Source organism: Nyctibius grandis, chromosome 2 (assembly GCF_013368605.1).
Source record: "Nyctibius grandis isolate bNycGra1 chromosome 2, bNycGra1.pri, whole genome shotgun sequence".
NCBI lineage: Eukaryota > Metazoa > Chordata > Aves > Nyctibiiformes > Nyctibiidae > Nyctibius > Nyctibius grandis.
In genome coordinates this window covers 29,418,898-29,439,701 of record NC_090659.1, presented here as the reverse complement: position 1 = coordinate 29,439,701, position 20,804 = coordinate 29,418,898, and the positions used below count along the sequence as shown (strand labels likewise).

The following is a 20,804-nucleotide window of genomic DNA, read 5'->3' as shown; positions in this document are numbered from 1 at the left end:
TGAGAACAGGTCTCAGTAATTAAATATGTTGTTTTATTTAATGCAATTTATTTTGTTCTTAGATGAAGCATGTCTAAAAGGCCAAGCATAAAGTTTTATTTTCATTTATAAAATTATTATTCTCTAACTAATAGCCTATAGTGCAGTTGCAGCCAAAATAAAGACCATTATTTTGACAGAAATACCTATTGCATTTATTTATTGCTGAAGTGCAGTAACAACTAAGCTTACAAAGTTTAAGCACACTGAAGGAAAAAATGTTCCTAAGTACAGTAATTCACTTCTTTGGTGATAACCAAAGCAAGAAAAATTACACTTAAGATCTTTAACTCTGAGAAAACTTTAAAAAAATACATGTAACAGAGATCATGAAGATCACACTCTCTTATTGAGGATAAATGGGCAACAATTTTTTTAACCCCAGTATAAGATTATCGCTTAATATATTACAGAACAACATCTCCATCACTTCCATATCACATCCGATTATCAAATTTGGTGTAAGAATGTTCTGCACTAGTACAGAAATTACATAACCTCCTACACTGGTTTATCACAGAACATCCCTCTTATCTCCGAAACTCTGGTACATGCAACTTTGACTTTGGGTAGGTGTCACTCTTGTTAAAGGCCTGTTAAATCTAAAAAAAAGAAATTGCCCAAAATTCATATACATGCCACATTCAATTATATTTTCCATCTCTGCTGTTATCTTATGCATTTGCCTTGGCAGCATGGGATCTTTGCCATTTCCCTTCAGAGGTGCTGTGATGATGAACTTTGGGTTCACTTTACAGTAATCCAGTCAGCCAGCACATTAGGAAAGACACATCCGAATGGTAGGAGACGAGAACAGTAAGAAAGCAAGGTTGAACAGCAGTACAGATCAACAACTAAGACACACGTCAGAGAAGGAAAATTATTGTAAAGATAGGCAATAGTGAGCAATAGGACTTGAAAAACAAACAAACAAAACACCTGAGGGACCAGAAAAAGGGTAACAGGCATAGACAGTGACTTAAGAAATTATGCTATGGCAGAGAGCAGAATGAGTGGAGGAGGCCAGACTGCATTATATGGAATTCATTTGGCAGAGGGAGCACCAAATAGGTAAGAGTAAGGGGTGAGGAAGAATAATCAGGAATGGGAGTAGTGAAAGTTTTGTAACTATCCTATGGTCCAACACTTTTTCTAAAACTTTATGGTGGACTGGCAGTTTCTCTTACTTTTTCCTTCCAAATCTATTTACTTTCCTCCAATAATCTGATAGACAGTACCTCTATCCCATCTTCCTTTGACCATTTTATAAATTCAAAAATTATCATCTTTGTTTTCCTGATGACAACTTTATGGTGATGAAATTTTGTGAGATCCAAAATCCAGACATCCAAAATCTAAAGGTCTGAAGCACAGTAATGTCCTAGATTCAAAGTCACAGAAAGCAGGAGGCATACTGCAAAGTCAAAGGAAAAATTGCAATATCTCTTCTATATCAGCACTGTAAAAGATGTATCAATATATCTTTTCCCTGAATAATTCTATTTGTGACACATTAGAAAACAGGCAAGTAAAAACTCAGTTACCTTAGGTCAATTGGTCCTTAATTAACTACATTTTCATTTTATTTCTGCACACATTTAAATACAATTCTGATATTCTCAAGAGAGATTAATTGATAAATAATGATATAGAAGAAAGAACAGAAACATAGGGTGGATGGAGAGTGATTGCTAGGTGAGCGGAGGCATGGATAGTCATATTTTTTAGAAACGGGATCTTACATGTTCTGCCCTAGTGTGGTAACGGGAAAACTATGGTCCACTCAACCTCTCTCTCCCTCTACTACAGTGAGTTGTGTTCTGTATATAACAAAAGAGTCTACCAGGACTTAATAACCTACCTAAAATCTTGACTAAAACTAGAAAATAACGACATAGGTAGTTTGAAAATGCAAGAGCCACACAAGAAATGTCATATGCTTTGTAAACAAGTGTGACTTTCTTTTTAGTGCCCAGCCACAAAAAAACCACCAAACTTTATCCTTTCTCTCTCAAAGAAAGTTCATGTTACCCTGAGATAAAGTACTAGCAAGTAAATTAAGACTATGACAGCTTCCCCTTTTCTTAACCTTTTTTCTAGACCCAAACACACACAAAAATGTCTTGAGTCCATGGTTGAAAGGAAACTGTAATTGCTTCAGTTCAGGCATAATTGAATTTTTGACATATGTCAAATATCTGATTATTTTTGACAGATATATTTTTACTTTCATTTTAAACTTTTCTTGGATATACGTATCTCTTAGTCCGATCTCTGAAAGCACAGTCAAGTTCTGAAGCTATGGCAGATTTTAATCAAAATCTGCAAAGTGTTCTGACATCGGTAATGACACTGGTGCTGTTACATCCTTCTACTTTTTATATACAACCAAAAATTGTACTGCTTGTTACAAGTTCCCAGGAGACACATCACACTTCATACTGCAGACAGTACTGGAAACATATATATATATAAAATATGTCTCCAACTGACTCTTGTAACTGAATGGGATAGAATGATTACTCAGCACTTCTGCCTTTTCCGAAGTTGTTTTCTTCACATAGTTTATAAACTTTTGAAACAGACAGTTTAGCTATTATTCTTCACTGTGAGTCACACATATATATTTCCTAATTTATGCATATTCACAGTCTTAATATCTATACATCGTTTGAGGTTTACAGGTTTCTGTAGTAAAGTGGGATTGAGCTCTACACCGTTTTTTTGGTTTCTTAGAGCTCAAGAAAATAGACAAAGTTGGTAAGAAGAATCTCTTTTGAAAAGTAACTTTTGTCCATTTATTTGACTTGTGTCACAAAACAGTAGTTCTGTGAATGACAGAACCCACAATATGCAATGTGTATTTCATAAGTAAATACTTCCCATAGTAGGAATATTGTTTCTACTTGGAGGGAACAATTCTGTAGCCCAGTAAATATGGTTTCTTTCCATTACTATTAAAAGGCTTTTTAGTGGCCTTACAAGGTCACTAAAATTAATCATCAACTCTAAGGATCTGACTGACGCTTGTCTTGGCATAAGTTGATTTAAGCTGCTTCTACTTATGATAGCAGTTGTTTAGCAGTCAGGTTTGGTTTAGGATATTTTGAGTTTATAGAGATATGCGTAAACATCTGTGCAGACTGTATTATCTATGATACTAGAATAAAAAATAGTTTGCAAGAGTGTAAACGCAGAATGGTACCAGACGTCCAAAACCGTGAACACATATCACAACAGTCACTCCAGGAATACAATCTTGTTATACCAGTTTAGATAAAGCAGAGAATAGAAAACTGAAAAATTGAGAACCAGTAAAGAGAAAGTTCACTTATGCAGATCATGTTCAGATAATGCATAGAAACAAATCCAGCCAGATCCCAAAACTGTTGAGGAACAAACACTTTACTAGCCCTCCAAGCAAAGACGTTGGGGCATTGACAGCTCTCTGACATCCCCATCCAACCACTGCACCGGGGGAGGACTGATGCTGTCAAGCTTAAGACCGAGAGGGAGACCAGATGGATGAGAATTACACCAGAAAAAAAGGGTGGATAATAGGAAAGTTTTTCTGTGTAACAATTTTAACTATGTTAACAGAAGCATGTCTGTATTATTGTTGACTATGAATGGTAGTATTATTGTAACTGAACTAACAAGAACTTTCATTAGTTTGTCAAATTAGACAAATAAGAAAATTTTTGCTCCTCCAGTGCACCCTTTTGCCCACTGTGTTTTTTGTGCAACATCCTAAAACCCAATATGTGGCAACATCAGCCTCAATGTTAACCCCTGAAACTTGTCAGCAGATAATCTCTAGTTCAAACATTATGAAGAAATTAGTTACACCTATTATTCAGCCTGAAAAGAAAAGAAATCAGGCTTAAATGAAAATATATGGCCAAGCTCCTATCTAAAAAGCAGAAGAGCAAATAAAATACAAAAGACAATTCTAGATTACTTGTATTTCACTCAAAATCCTTACGTAAAGCAATGGTTTTTAGAGCTGGAGGTTCAGCCTTTACATGAACTATTCTAGAAGTTGCCCCCTTAACCGAAACTTTTCTCCTACTCACAACTTTGCAGACCAAATTTCTTTGTCCTTGTCCTTATAGGTAAAATATTCAAAGGTTAGCCAGAATATTGCTGCAACGTAACTGAAATATTTGGGTTTTGGCTAGGAGCTGGTATCTTCAGAGAATATCCTCAAGGCTTGAGATCTCTATTGCCCTCAAGTTACTTCTCTCTGTAGAAGTTTTGTTTCACAATTTTGAGTAGTTTCTTTCCCTCAGACAGCAAAACAAACATTTCAAAACCTTTGTTCTACTGTGTTTTATATGCTACACATATAAACTAATATCAGCTGCAAAATAATTCTGTTTGCTTATTTGGTTTTAGATGTTTTGTGGACTTTCCAGGAAATAGCATATGATGCAGAAACAAAACCAGCAATAGATAACTTCGTACTTAAACCAAGCAGTTTTCTCTTCCTAATGCTAGCTATGAGTTCAAGATATTTCTTGTGGAATAATGCAAGTGAAAAAGGAAAAATAAAAATCATGCACTCTGAAAAAAAGATTTCAGGACTCAATTTATAAAACTTTATGTAGGAAAAGAAAATCCCCCAGAGAAGACAAAGAACCTTCATTTCTTTTACATTTATTAACAAGTCATTTTGATTACTTCTTTGGTCCAGGAGAAAATGAAGTCAAATAATGGCCTGGATGTCATTGCTGTTGGATTTTATTATAGTTTTAAGAGTGAGCACTGATTTAACTGCAGCGGCCTCGTACAGAGGCCAGCAATCATATGTCCAGGGTGACAATTTAAAGAATACATCTTATGTTCTGACTGTGATCATTGTCATGCAAAACCTGCTCCAGAGTTTATCAAGACTACCACAGAAAAGCAATTTGTTCCTAGAGGAAGTAAAGAAAAAATCATCAGCAATATCCTCTAGAAAGAAACTATATTGAGCTGTCAAGTGCCTTTCTGCTTCAGAGACATTTTTGATTTTTATGGCCAAACTGGTAATTCACACTGACTTGTTCTCTTTTTTAACCAGGAATGCTTTCTGACAAAACCCATACATACTGTACTTGTCTTAGGTCCATAGGTCTCCAAATACAAAATAGTTTATTTTTCAAACTCTGAAAAGTCTCATGTCTACACAATATCATCTTTCATTGTCAGTGTGGTCTCATGTGCTATTTATGTACATCTCTGCTACTCAGTCATTATACTACGTAGGATACATCAGTTTAGATATATGTTTGGAAATATTTTTACCCTATTGCAAATATCTGGGACATGTTGGATCAGTTAATATGGCACATAGCTACTCACCTGTCTGACTCAGGTATAGAAACAGTTCATATTTAAATTTTATTAAGACTTCATTAAAGTCTCATCTTATCCCATAAATTCCTGAGGTTAATATGGTATTTAGTATGATTCTCTTGGTTTCCTGAGGGGTAGTTGAAATGTGGCATGAGTTTCCAGCCATAAAGACAATTAGCAGTTCTTGGTTGGGGATTGTGCATTGCTTCCTGTTATGTGAACAAGGTTAAAATCAACCCTGTAGTCCTAATTTACAGCAAATCGTAGTGAGTATTCCAAAAATCCAATAAATGTATGAGTTGGTGGCCTCTTAAATTCAGAGATTAATATAGAGGGATATGGTTGGGGACCCCCAGAAAAAGAAGAAAAGGAAAAAATCCTTAGAAGCAGACATGTAGGAAATCAACTGGACTGGAAAGACTTGCTATGGTAGGAGATAAAAAAATCAGGTGAAGTCCCCCTGTGGAGAAAGAAAAGATGCCATTAAAAGTGGGAATTACTATTAAGATATTCTGGACGGGATCAAGGACCAAAATTACTTGACAGTGTCAGGATAATTCTGAATCATACTGACACAGTGTGGCTTTGGATGACTCAATGGTAAACATGAGCTACAGTGCTTCTGAACAGAGGTGGCTGCTGCAGATCCTGCACATCTGTGAATCTGCACATCTGTGAATCCAGAAATGGAAATCATATGTGATCCACAACTCAGGAGGCAAGATGACTACCAATATCAACATTTTCATACAAAATACAAAACAAATGTCTACGATTTAGCTTTTCCTTATTTTTGCACAAACTGCTTATTTTTAGTTCTTAGTAAGAGATGAGTTATTTTTCTTTTGATTCAGGAAGAAAGAGAACAGATCATCTTTGCTGATTCTTTTTTAAAACTTAGTTAAAATACAGTAGTGGATAAAACTACATGAAAACAATACCTTTCTGGAATAGGAAGGAGACATTTTAGGTCAGTTACTGAAACATTCACTGACAGTAACTTGTGGTGTGATAACTGGAAATGAAAATTTTCATGGAAGTGACTTAAACAATTAGGATTATCCATTTAAAACCTGTCAAAACGAGAAGCAGCCAGCCTTCAAATCTAAGGCATTTTCCTTTTCCATATGGTTGAGAACAGACTCTAAGCTAGCTCAAGACATAAGTGATTTGCAAACACTGAACAAATGTAGGGAAAAAAGTTTTTCCCAATAGCTGTTTGTCATACGTATCCACTGAAGAAATGGTGGAGGAAAAAATCCTTATGTATAAAGATGACAGTGAACAGATGTTCACAAGCTGTCATTTGGTACCAATTTAAAGGGGAAAAAAAAATGAAAAGGTTTATTTTCTGATATATGGCAGCACGAAGTTGGAGAAAAGGTTAAAAAAGAGTTCAAAAAAATTAGTAGTTAATTTTTCCTACAATCTATAACATTTTCTGAGGGAACATATTGGATCTCCAAATTTAATTTCATTATTAGATATCTTTCTTTTGTATAAAGACTAATGACCATAAAACTTAAAAGAAAATGGTGATTCTGTAGAGTTAACAGACTGCAATGGTTATGTGCAAAGAAAAGAAAATTGTACAGTCCGTATCTATTGACAGTACTTGATTTCTTTCCCCTGTTTTCATCCTGAAGTAAAAGAATAAGCACAAAAAATGTAATGAAATTTCTGAAAATGTTAATTCAGAAATTTCAAAGTATTTCTTGCTATTTTTGATTGAAAAAATAAAAGCATATTTAAAGAATGTTTACTTATCAGTCAATAAATCAATCAGTCAGGTTGGAAGAGACCTCTGGGATCATCGAGTCCAACCATTGCCCTGACGCTACCATGTCAACTAGACCATGGCACTAAGTGCCATGTCAAGTCTTTTCTTAAACACATGCAGAGATGGTGACTCCACCACCTCCCTGGGCAGCCCATTCCAACGTCTAATGACCCTTTCTGAGAAGAAATGCTTCCTAATGTCTAACCTGAACCTCCAGAACTCTGCAGAGATTTTTTTTCATTTCTTCACTGCTAAACATTTCAGTCATTGTGATCATCTAACTTGACCTAAATACACAGGATTTCTCAGAACTCATCTGAAAAATAAAGTTTCAGTCTCAATAACTGTTCTTGAACAAGAGAATTTAATTAGAAAAAACACATCTGCTTGATTTAAAATTTGCCAGTGATGGTGAATCCTCCACAGTTCTTTGAGAATTGTTCTGAGAGTTGACTAAGCTCATTGTTAAAAACATGTTTCATTTTGCATTTGGCTACTGAATAACATTGACATGGTTTCAGTCCCTGTTTTTTCCTGTAGAGTGAACACTCTTCATTACCAGTATTCTGTTTTTTAGTGAGGTAGAACAAATGAAATCACCACCAAAATGCTCTTTGGTCACTGTTGTGGTTTAACCCCAGTTAGCAAGTAAGCACCACACAGCCTAAATAATTTGGGATCACTGAATCTCCCACTATCATCTTGAATCATTTAAACATGCTTGTATTGCAAAGATGAACACCACCTGTACAAGGCAACACAGGCTAAATAACATTGTACACCAAATAGAGGGGCTCTATAAGTAAAGGCAGAGGTATCAAAAAGTAGGGAAAAAAGGCATTTCCAGTTCATTCGGAGTTGGGAGAATTAGGTAAATCTGTGGATCCAAGAAACAAAAATAACATAAAAATTCATTCTTGATTTGGAAAAGGGACAAATAAGAAGAAAAGACTAACAGGATACAGTTGGTGCTTTTACACTTGAAGAGATGTAAAGCAAGCTGATAAGGATCATCCAAATTTTCCTCAACAGCTTCTGACTTGCTATTATATTGTGTATTGTCATCTTGCACTATTGTGTGTGATAAAACTGAATTGCTTGTTTGTGCATGTAGAAATTTAATTTGTTATTCATATAGGTCTGAATAACAGTTCTTTTCAACAATCAACTTATTTTCCTATTTAATAGGAAGGAGAAAATTTTATAAAATGGCTAGAAAAAAGGAACTGTAACAGCCTCTAACAGGACTACATACAATTCAGCTTGTAGTTTCTGCTGATTGTATGTAGCAGAGGCAATAAAAATGGCAGGAAACCTCAGGGATTAGTTTACATTACTGGTATTCATTGTGAAAAAGGCAGTACTACCTTTAATTAATAGATATCCATTTTTATGGGCTATTAACCTTTGTTTTATCTTAATATCTATGATGAAGGAGAAAAAGATGTAATTGATAAGAGATTTTCAGTACTTGTGAAGCAATCAGGTAAAAGTTAGACAATTCAACACCAAAAGTTGTTGCAAGACTGTAGTTTTCACTTCAATATACAGAACAAGGATATTTAACATCAACATTCTTATAACACAAGCAGGCAAACAAGGCAATCACAGAATATGATTTACATTAAATAAGTTCATCTATTACAAAAAACTCTCATATGTTAACTAGACTGAATTTCACACCTTAAAGAGGTAGTTAATAGTTCCAATTTATAGATGAAAGAAACTGAATCACCTCAGGAAGTTTCTTAGACTTCTTGACGGTTGCATGGAATATTTGCATTCTAAGCCTTCTTTTAGACCTTTGTAGGAAAATTATTTTCCAAATGCTTCACCAAAAAATTATGAGAAAAGAGGATCTGCTTACCTTTCAAGCCTCTGGATTTTATTTTGAAACAGTCACAGCTTTAGTACAACTATACTTCTGTTTCTCCGAGTTAAAATGAATACAATGTTAAATACCTTCCCTCAAATAAGTGGAGATTTATGAAAAGAAAATTATCATGTACCTTAACAATATGGGAGAGTGGGAAGTACTTAAGTATCAGTACACTTTCATTACCTACTTAAATTTTGAAAGGTTATAACTAGTTTTGAAAATACAGATTTTACCTAAAATAGCATACTAACAGTAATATCAGAAGTGTCAAATCCTTGGGCATAAACCACTGTATGGTAAAACTAATGTCCTAGCAAGAAGAGTCCCAGAAAGTCAAACACTCTTCCAACTTTGTTCTCATAAGCCTTTAAACGTGTTGTCATCTCAAAAGATATTATTACTGTGCAAAGAAAGAAGTTCAATTTCCCTCCACTCATCAGATGATACTAGACCAATAGTAATAAAGCATCTTATGTATGTTGATAACATGAACTGTGATGTCCAATGAAGAATTTTGTGTTGCATCTTCAATGGTTGTGAGACAGTACTCCTTGTAATAGTAAAGGTCATGATTCAAACACTCTTCATCTAATCGTAACATAAATTTTGTTTTGCATTTCCCTAAGAATACCCAAATTATGTCCTATACTTAAAATCAAAATCACAGAATCACACAGAATCACAGAATCACAGAATCACAGAATGTTAGGGATTGGAAGGGACCTCGAAAGATCATCTAGTCCAATCCCCCTGCCGGAGCAGGATTGCCTAGACCATATCACACAGGAACGCGTCCAGGTGGGTTTTGAATGTCTCCAGAGAAGGAGACTCCACAACCTCTCTGGGCAGCCTGTTCCAGTGTTCAGTCACCCTTACAGTAAAGAAGTTTTTCCTCAAATTTAAGTGGAACCTCCTGTGTTCCAGCTTGCACCCATTGCCCCTTGTCCTGTCAAGGGATGTCACTGAGAAGAGCCTGGCTCCATCCTCTTGACACTTGCCCTTTACATATTTATAAACATTAATGAGGTCACCCCTCAGTCTCCTCTTCTCTAAGCTAAAGAGACCCAGCTCCCTCAGCCTCTCCTCATAAGGGAGATGTTCCACTCCCTTAATCATCTTTGTGGCTCTGCGCTGGACTCTCTCTAGCAGTTCCCTGTCCTTCTTGAACTGAGGGGCCCAGAACTGGACACAATACTCCAGATGCGGCCTCACCAGGGCAGAGTAGAGGGGGAGGAGAACCTCTCTCGACCTGCTGACCACACCCCTTCTAATACACCCCAGGATGCCATTGGCCTTCTTGGCCACAAGGGCACACTGCTGGCTCATGGTCATCCTGTTGTCCACTAGGACCCCCAGGTCCCTTTCCCCTACGCTGGTCTCCAACAGGTAAAATCCCCTGTGATGGCTTATATACTATGATTTATGAGCAGGATAAGCATCACATTAAAACAGAGGAAAAGACTGAGTTACAGTTAAAGCATGTCCTCCTCTTTCACACCTGGCAAACACAGCAGTAGTGCCCACATTCTTTTTTTTTTCTGTGTTGGTTTGGATTTTGGGGGGGTTTTTATAGCTCGGTATCAGTGATGCATTTAAAGAAATAAATATTGCTTAAACCTAAATATTATTGTAAGATGCGAGATCGTAACTAATGATGATTGAAAGTATCAACCTGATCTTCATGTAGACAGGAAGGGTTTCAGCATAAATATTGTGAAAGCTGAAAATAAGGTTCTGTATGCATCATAAAAGGTAGAAGAAAAAGATAAATCAATTTTTAATGAGATTTATATGAAGAGGAAAGAGGTACGAGTGATATGCATTCCTTTTGCAAATACACTCAGGCAGGTACAATCCCAGCGGCTTTATCAAACCAAAAGGGGCCCTGCTTAATCATTCAGGCTTTGTGGCAGAAAAGTAAATCAGGGAATCCAATTCCCCCTGGTAACTGAAAGATATCAATTTTTAACGAGAATGTGAATAATTTGTTATCTCCCCCATAAAAAAATATTTTGAATAATTTGTTAATCTTAGTAATAGTATGACAAAATATCTAGGGAAGAGAATTAAAGCAGCAGAGTACTAAGGATATGATGTTCGTTTTAATTAAATTATTCCACCCCTACAGAGAACAGTTTTAAAGACCCTATTTGTCAAGAACTGGAACTACAGTATTATTGATCCAGGTTATATCTTGTGAACAAGGAGAAATATATAATTTTGAGGTGAACATATAGATATTGGCATACTAAAGTATTTATCAAAATAATTAAACACACAAATAATCCCACCTCAACTCACACTACAGCCATTAAAATATATGCCTAACATACACATTTACATTTACTGTAATTTCAGTGCAACTGAAGCAGATGTTTAGATTTAAATTCTTTGCTATCTAGGGATTGCCTTGCATACCTGAAATTAAACAATCTCAAATATGCTACTGAATGAAGAACTTCATCCATCAGTCAGAACTGAACAAACCAAATTCCCTTCATGAATAGTTTGACTTCTGAATGCAACAGTTGGAAGCTATTATTTCAATTAATCCCATACCCTACCACAGAACCAAACATATTATTTAAGTGTGCACAAAACTTACTATGGGATATTTAGGGGAGAGATCACAGGAGGGAAACGAGAAAGATCAAAGTGGATGAGGGAGGAAGAAGCATAGGAGCATTAAGGTAAAAGAGGATAAAAGATGCCAGTCATGTAAGCAGGTGCTGGCCAGTAAAGCTCTCTGACAGCACCTCAGGCTTGATCACTATCCTAGACTCTTATTAAATTCTATGTCTATCTTCTGTGTAAGTACACCCCCTATCCCGAGCCTCTGTGTGAGCCAGTCACTAGCAAAGTTCAAACTGGACTAGCTAGCAAGTAGGATGAGGCCTGAGTGCCAGCTACTGGAGAGACTAAGTCTAAGACCAGTCATTGGAGAAAAGAGTGTTTTGCATGAGTGGCTGGGTGACAGCTGCTACCTAATATCAAGTCAGACTAGCCAGCAAGTAGCAGGAGACCAGCATCTGGAAAGACCCATGGTCAGCACCAGTGACAGGGTAAAGGGCTTACAGAGTGAGCACACATACAGGACAGACTTAAATCTGTGCTACTATTCAAGAGACCAGCAGACATGCTGAGTGAGCAAACATACATGTATGTTCTGCTAGTGAACTTTGAGCTGGAGTAACCAGCAAGTGAGAGCAGACCAGTATCCAGAAAGACCCAAGGTCTGAGCCTGTGACTGGATAAGGAGCCCATAAAATTCAAAAAAAGACTCCAGGCACACCCCTGGAGTGCCCCTCAAGATAGCAGTCAGGCAAAGTACCAAGGGTTTGCAAAAAAGTCTTACAGTTGTTTTCTAAATACCTGTGCCCAGTGACTCCTCACCCTGGCACTGGAGCCTGAACTTCTAAGAACATTTGATGTTACTTCAGATGAGAAAAAAAGGGTCAGAGCAGGGATCATCATACTGAAACCAACATATTAAAAGCTTAACACTTGGGAAATAAAACTTTTTAATGAAGCTCAAGTTCAAAATGCTCCTTCAGGTCAGTTAAATCGAATTCTGATTAAGAAAATCTTGACATTTCTCTGACTTTAAAGCATGATCCACTATATTGAGAAGAATTGTGTTACTGCTGTACATAAAAATTGTTGTTTAGCTACTGAATGCATACTATATATGGAATTTGACTTTCCCTTAGCTTTTGTCTTTTATATTTGTGACCCATTCTTCATTGACCAAAAGAAAATGGAAAAAAAACCCAATGAAAACATTTTACAAAAAAAGCTACAGAAAAACTCAGTATAGGAAAAAAATGAACATTAATTCAACACTGTAATTATCAAGCACTCTTAAGGCATAACACTTCAAGGTTGAAAGCTCAGTTTCAATACTGTCTTCTAGCATTTATGCTTTAAATAAAATCTATGCCCCAGACAGTTAGTTAATAAGGTAAGTTTAAATTGACTCTTCTCTCCTGGACAGAATATAGTAATTAAAACAAACAAACAAACAAAAACATTAAAGTTCAAACCAACTAGATTTTCTTCCCCTCAACCCCTCAGACCACCTTGTGAAAAACATCAAATTTTATCATGATCTTCCATCTCCAAAAGTTCTTACACAAAACTTCCAATTTGTTTCCTACACATACCTCCTAATTTAAAAATACAATATGTTAAGGTAATATTTTCAAGAACTCTGTAGTTGTTTTCAGCCTCCTCTTTAGGAAAAAGATCTGTATAATTGTTTCATCTTTCCATACTTTTCACTATTAATAGCAATAACAGTAAGGTGAGGGGTTTTTGTTTGTTTCTTTTTTAGTCTTCTGTCCACGTTCAGCAAAGTTACACATAGATCTCCAACGCTCCTTCAATGCTTTGTGAAACTCAACAGCCGGATAAACAAGGAAAGTCAACTTAGAAACTTCAATGAAGAAACACTACAGCAGACTCAACAGTTGTAGTTCTCAATTGGGAAATTACTAGCTGGTTTAGGGAAGTGGGGAAACTTAGTCTTTAGTGTATATTTGGGGTGGAGCATGGATGTGGAAGGGTCTTGCACAGATTAATTCATGGGAGACAGAGACATGCAGTGATTATTCCAAGAGAAGATAAGGACAGGAAAAATGGATGTAAGATAGAACTCTAGAAAATCAAGCTGCTTTAGCTCTGCTCCTCAAGAAAGAACTGTTTGATACTGCTGGCAATTTCCCCACTGTGCGTGCGCAGCTGGAAACAAAAGATTAGAGCAGATAATTTTTTATAGCAAATTTAGAGCCAGACATAGATTTGCTGATTAATTGATAGGATGAAACAAATCTCTGTCTCTGGAGTTTTCACTGGGTTTATTACCTAAACAGGTGAAGACTAGAAGCAAGAACCAGGAAAAGAGGAAAAGAGAAGGGGAGGGGAGGAAGTAAGTAGTTCTGTCTTATTCAAGGACACATTCTGGCTCCATCTTGTCCATCCACAGCTGTTATCAAATAGATTAGCAGCAATATGCTATTCTACATCAGAATTAATCATCTTTTCATTTTCTAGCACTATTGAAATTGAAGAAGATAATTTCTTATCAAGTTCTAAAACACAGCAGATATTTTTAAATAGAGAACTAGGTTAAGGTAGTGTGAAATAACAGCCTCCCCTGAGGTTGATTTGCATAGTTTAAATGCTCTGAAGTGCTATACTCTGGATGTTCAGTAACAAATCATGAGATTCTGATGAAACCTATTGCATGGCCTAGCTTAAATCTGTAAGGCAATTATAGCTTGAAAATGCTTTCCATGACAAATTCACATGGGAAGTCTTATGTGGATTTGCATAAGACTATGCAAAAGATGGATTTCTGATGTCTTCCCTTCTTTTACTTGCATCCTGCGTATATTTTTCTTCCCTCTCCCTTTGCAACATCAGGAGAGCATGCTGAAGTAGGTAAATCATTTCCTTATATAACCAAGGGAATGTACTGTTCTACTCCTTCAATTCAAGGGATTGTTTTTAAAAGAACAGTAATAGATTTTCTGCTTATTCTTACAGTGCTGCCTTTAACTTCATTAACTTTAAGTTATTTCACTAAAACAGTTGCCTGGATTTGCAAAAAAATATAAAGATATGTCCACCCCATATAATTTGCAAAGAAAGTAAAATTCAAAGGTAAAAAGAGTGCATATAACAGGCCCTATAAATATATATAAAATACGGCCTGAAGACATTCCAGAAAAGTACAAAGAAAAATATTTAACTTTTATTGCTCATTTTATTTAAATATTTCATGTTTTGATGTACCACTATACCAAGCACACCTGTCTCAGTGCTGAAAAGCATATGACTCATTAACACTATAATTCCCACTGCCTGTAAATAAGCTTCGCTGTCAGAATATTTTTGAGCACAGATTCCCCAACTATTCATTCACACGGTCAGTTTGCAGGAGTGCCTTAAAACGTGACACAAAAATGTCCCTACTGATTAATGATTTTCTCCACCTGAGGAAAGTCTTACATGTGCTGGGGCTTTAGAGAGGTCTCCAAGGTTTCCCCATGCTGACAGTAGAGACAACCTGCACTCAAGAATACCACCAGCTGGAATGCATTGACTTTGTCAGCATATGTCTCTGGAGATAAACAGGGCTTAGATTTCATCACTCATGTCATCATGTCATGTCCCAGTAATGATGCCCTCTTTAAAAAAGCATGCTTCTCTGTCAGCTATAACATGAGAACCATATAATGGTTTCACCTGGTTGAGAGAGGTAAGCCAGGGCGATTCAGCAAAAACTGCCACGTACATCGAGTAGGAAGGAGTCCCATGCCTTCCCTTCTGCTGGAAATGTCACGGAGCAAATCTGTACAAGCTTCCAAGTGCCATCATGGCACTTCAGAGATAATAGAACAAGGAAAAACTCTAGCTGAAGGTTTAAACAAGGCAACAGTCACAAAGTTAGAAACAGGATAAAAGTAGCAGGATAAAAAAAGGGGACACTAAAAGGAAAAACCTGATCTACTGAACTGTTCCCTTTTCCAACAAAGAGAGACAGTACAGTAGAAAGAAAAGATGAGTTGCAGTCCTGTGAGCTGAATGTACCCACAGCTTGAGGAACAGTACCAGTGAGAGCCACTGATGGTTGACTTCAGAAGACTGGCTGCCTGCTCCTTGCCTTCATTCCTTTCTGACCTCGTTCCTTCTCCATCTATGATAAAACTAACCTATCAGTCCCATGGTCCTAGACATGAATGAGTCAGATAGATGCCTGACACCTACCCGCAAAGCCTTCTGCATAAACAGTACCCTGTCTTGAAACAGTTAACACACCCATGGCACAGCAAGTTCTAGAGCTATTTGGTCAGTAAAAGGGCCAGCAGAGGAAGAGAAAACTCAAACCAACAACCTCAACTCTAAATTTCAGAGCAGCCCATGTTCAATTCAAACTGTTCTACCTAGTTTTACATAATTTTAAAATTGTTTTCCTAAATTAGGTGCTCAAATTCAGCATTATTTATTGTGGTCACTACACAATAAGAAAGTCATATCTCTATATTCAAGTTTAAAATCTTCCTCACAAATAAATCCAGACTAGAAATTATTTACACTGCCTAGATGTTCAAGAAAATCTAAATCAAGAATCATTAACATTGTTTTTCCATATGTTGGCATCTGCATCATGGGCATTAGAGGTCACTCTTACTGACAGAGGCAGATTTTGACTTGATACTAGGCTGTATACTTCCTGAATGAATCTTGTGTAGCACAAGTAATTAATGTACCATAGCTTATGAACTAATATGAAAAGTACTTCTATTGAATAGTTTTGCTCCAAAAAGTGAAACTTGATAGTTTCAAAAGGTGAAACTTCAGGGAAAGCAATAACATTAATGAAAGAAAATCAAATCCAAAAAAAAGTAGCAAAAGTTCATGACAAAGAAGGAATACTTGAATAGGTAAAACATGAAAACACTTAGATTAAGGAAGTTCAAAGGAAATCTGGCACCTGAATCCTCCAGCATTTCAACGGAACCCTAATTCCTTCCATTTCCCTGTGAAACTGTGTGTCAAAAAGAAGGAAATGTTGAATCTAAAACCCTAAAAAGAAGGAAAACACTTTAAGTGAATCTTCTAATTATCCTAACTTATTTCATTTTGGTTTGCAGGGAGGTCTCAGTGTGTGTGTTCTTCTCCAGTTAATTTAATTGTTAATACTGTTTATGAAGATAGGAATAGGAGAGTATTGTGCATGTACCTGGTTGTTCAGCCTTTTTATTGCTTGAATGTACCTTTCCTACAGAATCCATTATATGAACATTGACTACTTCCTGACACAATCTCTGATTTAAGTTATAAAGTGCAAAATTATTTCTGCTTGTTGTGAGTGGCCAAACCATGGTCACAGAATGCAGTTAAAATACGGGAGAGGAAAGGGAGCTTAATGTTTTCCAACATCTTTTCAAAATAGTCTGCTAGAATGGAGAACTATTTCTCACAGCACTTTTTTTCTAGCTCTTCAAGTCATTTTGTGGTAAGGAAAGCATTATAAAAGAGACAGAGTCTTCCTAGGAACGAAGACAACCAGGAAAATCAAGTATGTTAGTTTCATTGGTTTTCAGTCTTTGAAATAAAACACAAGAAAAACCAGATTGTGTCTGTAGAATCACTTAAAGAAAAAAAAAGCAGATGCAAATAAGTATAGAATTAAAGAATGAAGTCTTAAAATCTAACATTTTAGGGAAATAGCCTGAGGACCTGAACAAAATTTATGCCATTTCTTAGGTGAAATTAGTTTAAAAGCTAAATTATCCATAATCATAGTGGACTGCACATGACATAAAAAGTACGATAAAATGCTTTTTCAAACATTGTTGAATAAAGCATGAAACTATAATAGTAACATGCTTCCAAAATGCATACACGGAATTTTAATATCTCAAATCTGATTGCCATCAAAGTGGTTTAACACTGCAGGCAGCTTTTTGGAAAATTTCTCCCTAAGAGTGTATACATTTATCGAATATATTTTATCTTTCCTTCCTAAGTGCTTGGGAGAGTTAATAAATGCATGTATTTTACACTAAAGCAAAGTTAGAAGGCAAAATTAAATAGCTAATCATAGAGATTTCAGTAAAAAGGGAAAAGAGATGAACACGGAACAGGTGACATGACAGCTTCAAAATATGGAAGTTTCTAAATATAAAACTTGTGCTGAAATGTGGAGAGATATCTAAAAAAATAAGTTCAGCTAAGTGCCCCATTTATTGTTCTTGTTTGATGTTACAGCAAGTCATTCACAACAGTCAGGCTTACTGACCACCTGGAACATCAGCTAAGCCATAAAATGCAATGACTGGAGTTGGGACGCAAAACGAGATCACAGCTTCAGCATTAGAACCATGTGGATTTATGCAGTTTGTGTTACTGGGAAACAGTACCTGGCAGTCCAGAAAACTTATGTTGCTACTGTGAAGCCAAGGCAGGAAAAAAGGATAGTCTGCCATGAGTACCAATTTCACAACATGGCTAGTAGTTTAGCTTTTTTGTAAAAGTATGATGAAAAAATGATTCCAAGATTCTCAGCCTATCTCACGATTTCTGAATTTCTCCATTCAGTTTTCAGTCAGTGAGGAAAAACCAAGTAATTAATTAGCAGCAAGCACAGTTTTTTCACAAGCATAAATGTTGCTCATAAAATGATCTAGCAATCATATTCCAGAAAGTCTACTAAGAAAAATATTTGGTTCCAACACGTTGTCAAAGTATTCTTTCTTCATTATAGGGAACAGTGGTAAAGCAGTACCACCTGCATCTAATCCACACTTCATTTACCGTTAAGTGCAGGGAAAAAGAAGCACAGAGTCTTTTCATAAAAATGATTCTTAACATGATTCCACTGTCCCTGACTTGTGAGTGAGACCGGGTGCAAAAAAGCACCAGTCTTATGGCCTCCCAACAAGGGAGATTAGGCTGCAGAATCCTCAGAGCAATCGATGTACTTCATGAAAATATTTAAGATATAAAAGAATAAGTAGTGGAAAGTACAATTTATAAAGATTGCTTTGCTGCTGTAATATTTCTGTCAAGTGATTGCTCTGTCAGTTTTACTATGTACATGAATTAGATAGTTTTGGACAGTTCCTCACTGCTTCTGTGAAAAAAATAAATATAATCTCATGACAACAGTTACAACTTTTACATATGCCTGTGTGAAATGTACATATAGAAAATTATATGATGTCCAGATCAATTCTTACATCTTATTTTTCTTCTAAATCCTTCTTTCTATATCACCCAGAAGTATTGTTGAGGCATAGCAAGATTCAAGGAGAAAAAACAAAAACAGTTCCTTGCTGGGAACGTCAAGGTGTGCAACATCCTTTACAAAACAAAGGCGTGGCAAGTACATCTTCAGGAAAATCACAGTGTATGGTGAATTTTTGAATGAAATGGAAAACAAGTAACTCTCATTTCATTTTTCTAACTCAGGTCTTTAATTTGAGATAGATACCATTTCTTCAAGGAAAATGATATGGCTTATTCTGATGTCTATATCAACATGAAATGGACACTTACACATACATTTGTGTAGGACACTGGCAAGTAAAATTATTTTCTTTGGTAAACAATTTAAGATATGAATAATTTATCTGTGTGTTTTGAAATTAGAAAGCATATCTAGGAAAAATATTTAAATATTATGTGTAAATACAGAAATCTACCTTTCTCCTGTAATTCAGCAATGAATACCTTGTAATGATTAAAATACATTCAATTCTGTGGTAATCCAAGCTTTATCATTACGCTACATAAAATGAATAAATCAATTGCTATCATATACAAGTCATAAATAAACTCTGGTAAAATTACAACACTAAAGGCAATTGACTCCTTTCCTATCCTATCTCAGATCAGATGTGACCAGCAATATCACCTAAAATCTAATTCAAAAAATAAAACCAAATAGTTTAATACTTTCCAGATAGTTCAGATTTATAGTTTCTAGATTTTATTGTCACATTTGAAATTATCAGGAACAGCAAGGAAAAATACAGAAAATGGTAATTTGCAACAGAAAAACTATCTTAGAAAAAAAAAAACAGTTGAAAGGACTGGCAAGTCTGAAGAGAAAGATAAGCATACCTAGAAACAAATAATTGTGAAGTCTGTTTCCTATTTTGTTTTCTGTTAATTCACTAAAAAGTGAAAGCAGTTAGAAATGCTTAACTCATTTACTTTTGGAATTTCTTACCCCTTCCTTCTCTCCTTAACTGATCCTTCAAACTAGGAAAATTTAATTTAAAGAAGAAATTTCTTAGCAATTACATGTTTTTCTTTTCTGTTACTTCGTGTTTTAGGAAACTGTGACTTGTTGCAGGATAAATTGATAAAATAAGTATTGATAATAGTGTAAATATATATAAAAGATTATTTTTCAAGTGTATGCATTTGCACTTATTACAAAAACATACAATTTATCATTAAAAAAACTTTTAAGATGCCTTTCAATTTAAATTTAATTAAGAATTTTAACAAATGATGCTTTTCTACCTAGGGTTTCATAAACATTTTTGTAGTGGTGTTGCTCATCTTAACAGTCGTAAAATACAACTATATTTATTTGGATTTAATCTCTTAATTCAAATCCTTTCCTAGGAATACATCAAGACTGCATTACTATATGGGCTCGTTCACCCTTTTTGTATCATACTTGTAGCACCTATTATGAGCTCAGGTTGCGTCCCTTGTGTTTCTTTTACACATAATCATCACTTTGACATCACACATGACATTTGTGCTTTGATGGTAAGACATTATTTATAAAAGAAATTATATTTCAAAAGTCCAAGAAAATTATTGCACAAGAAATTACATACCTTGTGGTTGTTTAAGCAGAAGATGGAAAACAGATTCCTTATTGGTGGACGTGGATAAGACAGATGCACCAAGATGACAACTGGACTGCTCCTGATCTAAAAAAAATATTTAAAAATCATTCAGGGAAACTCATTTAGAAGTCAAAATTGATTGAACAATTTCCCTAATAAAACAGCTTCATATACAGAGGTTTTAAAAAATACAGTCTCAAATGGGAGTGCATGGGCCTTTTTTTTCCCCTTTGCTTAAAGCTCCTCTCAGAATTTTCCTCATTGTGATGAAGAAAAGTATAGATATAATACGGAGATATTCTTAAATAGAATTAAAATAAAATAACACATCATCAAGAAAACAAAAAGTTCAAAATGTTGTCAGTTAAATAACATCTAGAGACTA

The 20,804-nt window shown here is 35.6% G+C and overlaps 1 protein-coding gene across 1 annotated transcript in view; it reads right to left on the bottom strand.

Moving 5' to 3' along the window:
• CFAP47 (cilia and flagella associated protein 47) overlaps positions 1-20,804 on the bottom strand; it is a 356,696-nt gene that overhangs the window by 52,973 nt on the left and 282,919 nt on the right. Inside the window, exon 57 of the mRNA XM_068422067.1 lies at positions 20,408-20,503. Coding sequence (XP_068278168.1) covers positions 20,408-20,503 — 96 coding nt within the window. The remainder of the gene's footprint in view (positions 1-20,407; positions 20,504-20,804) is intronic.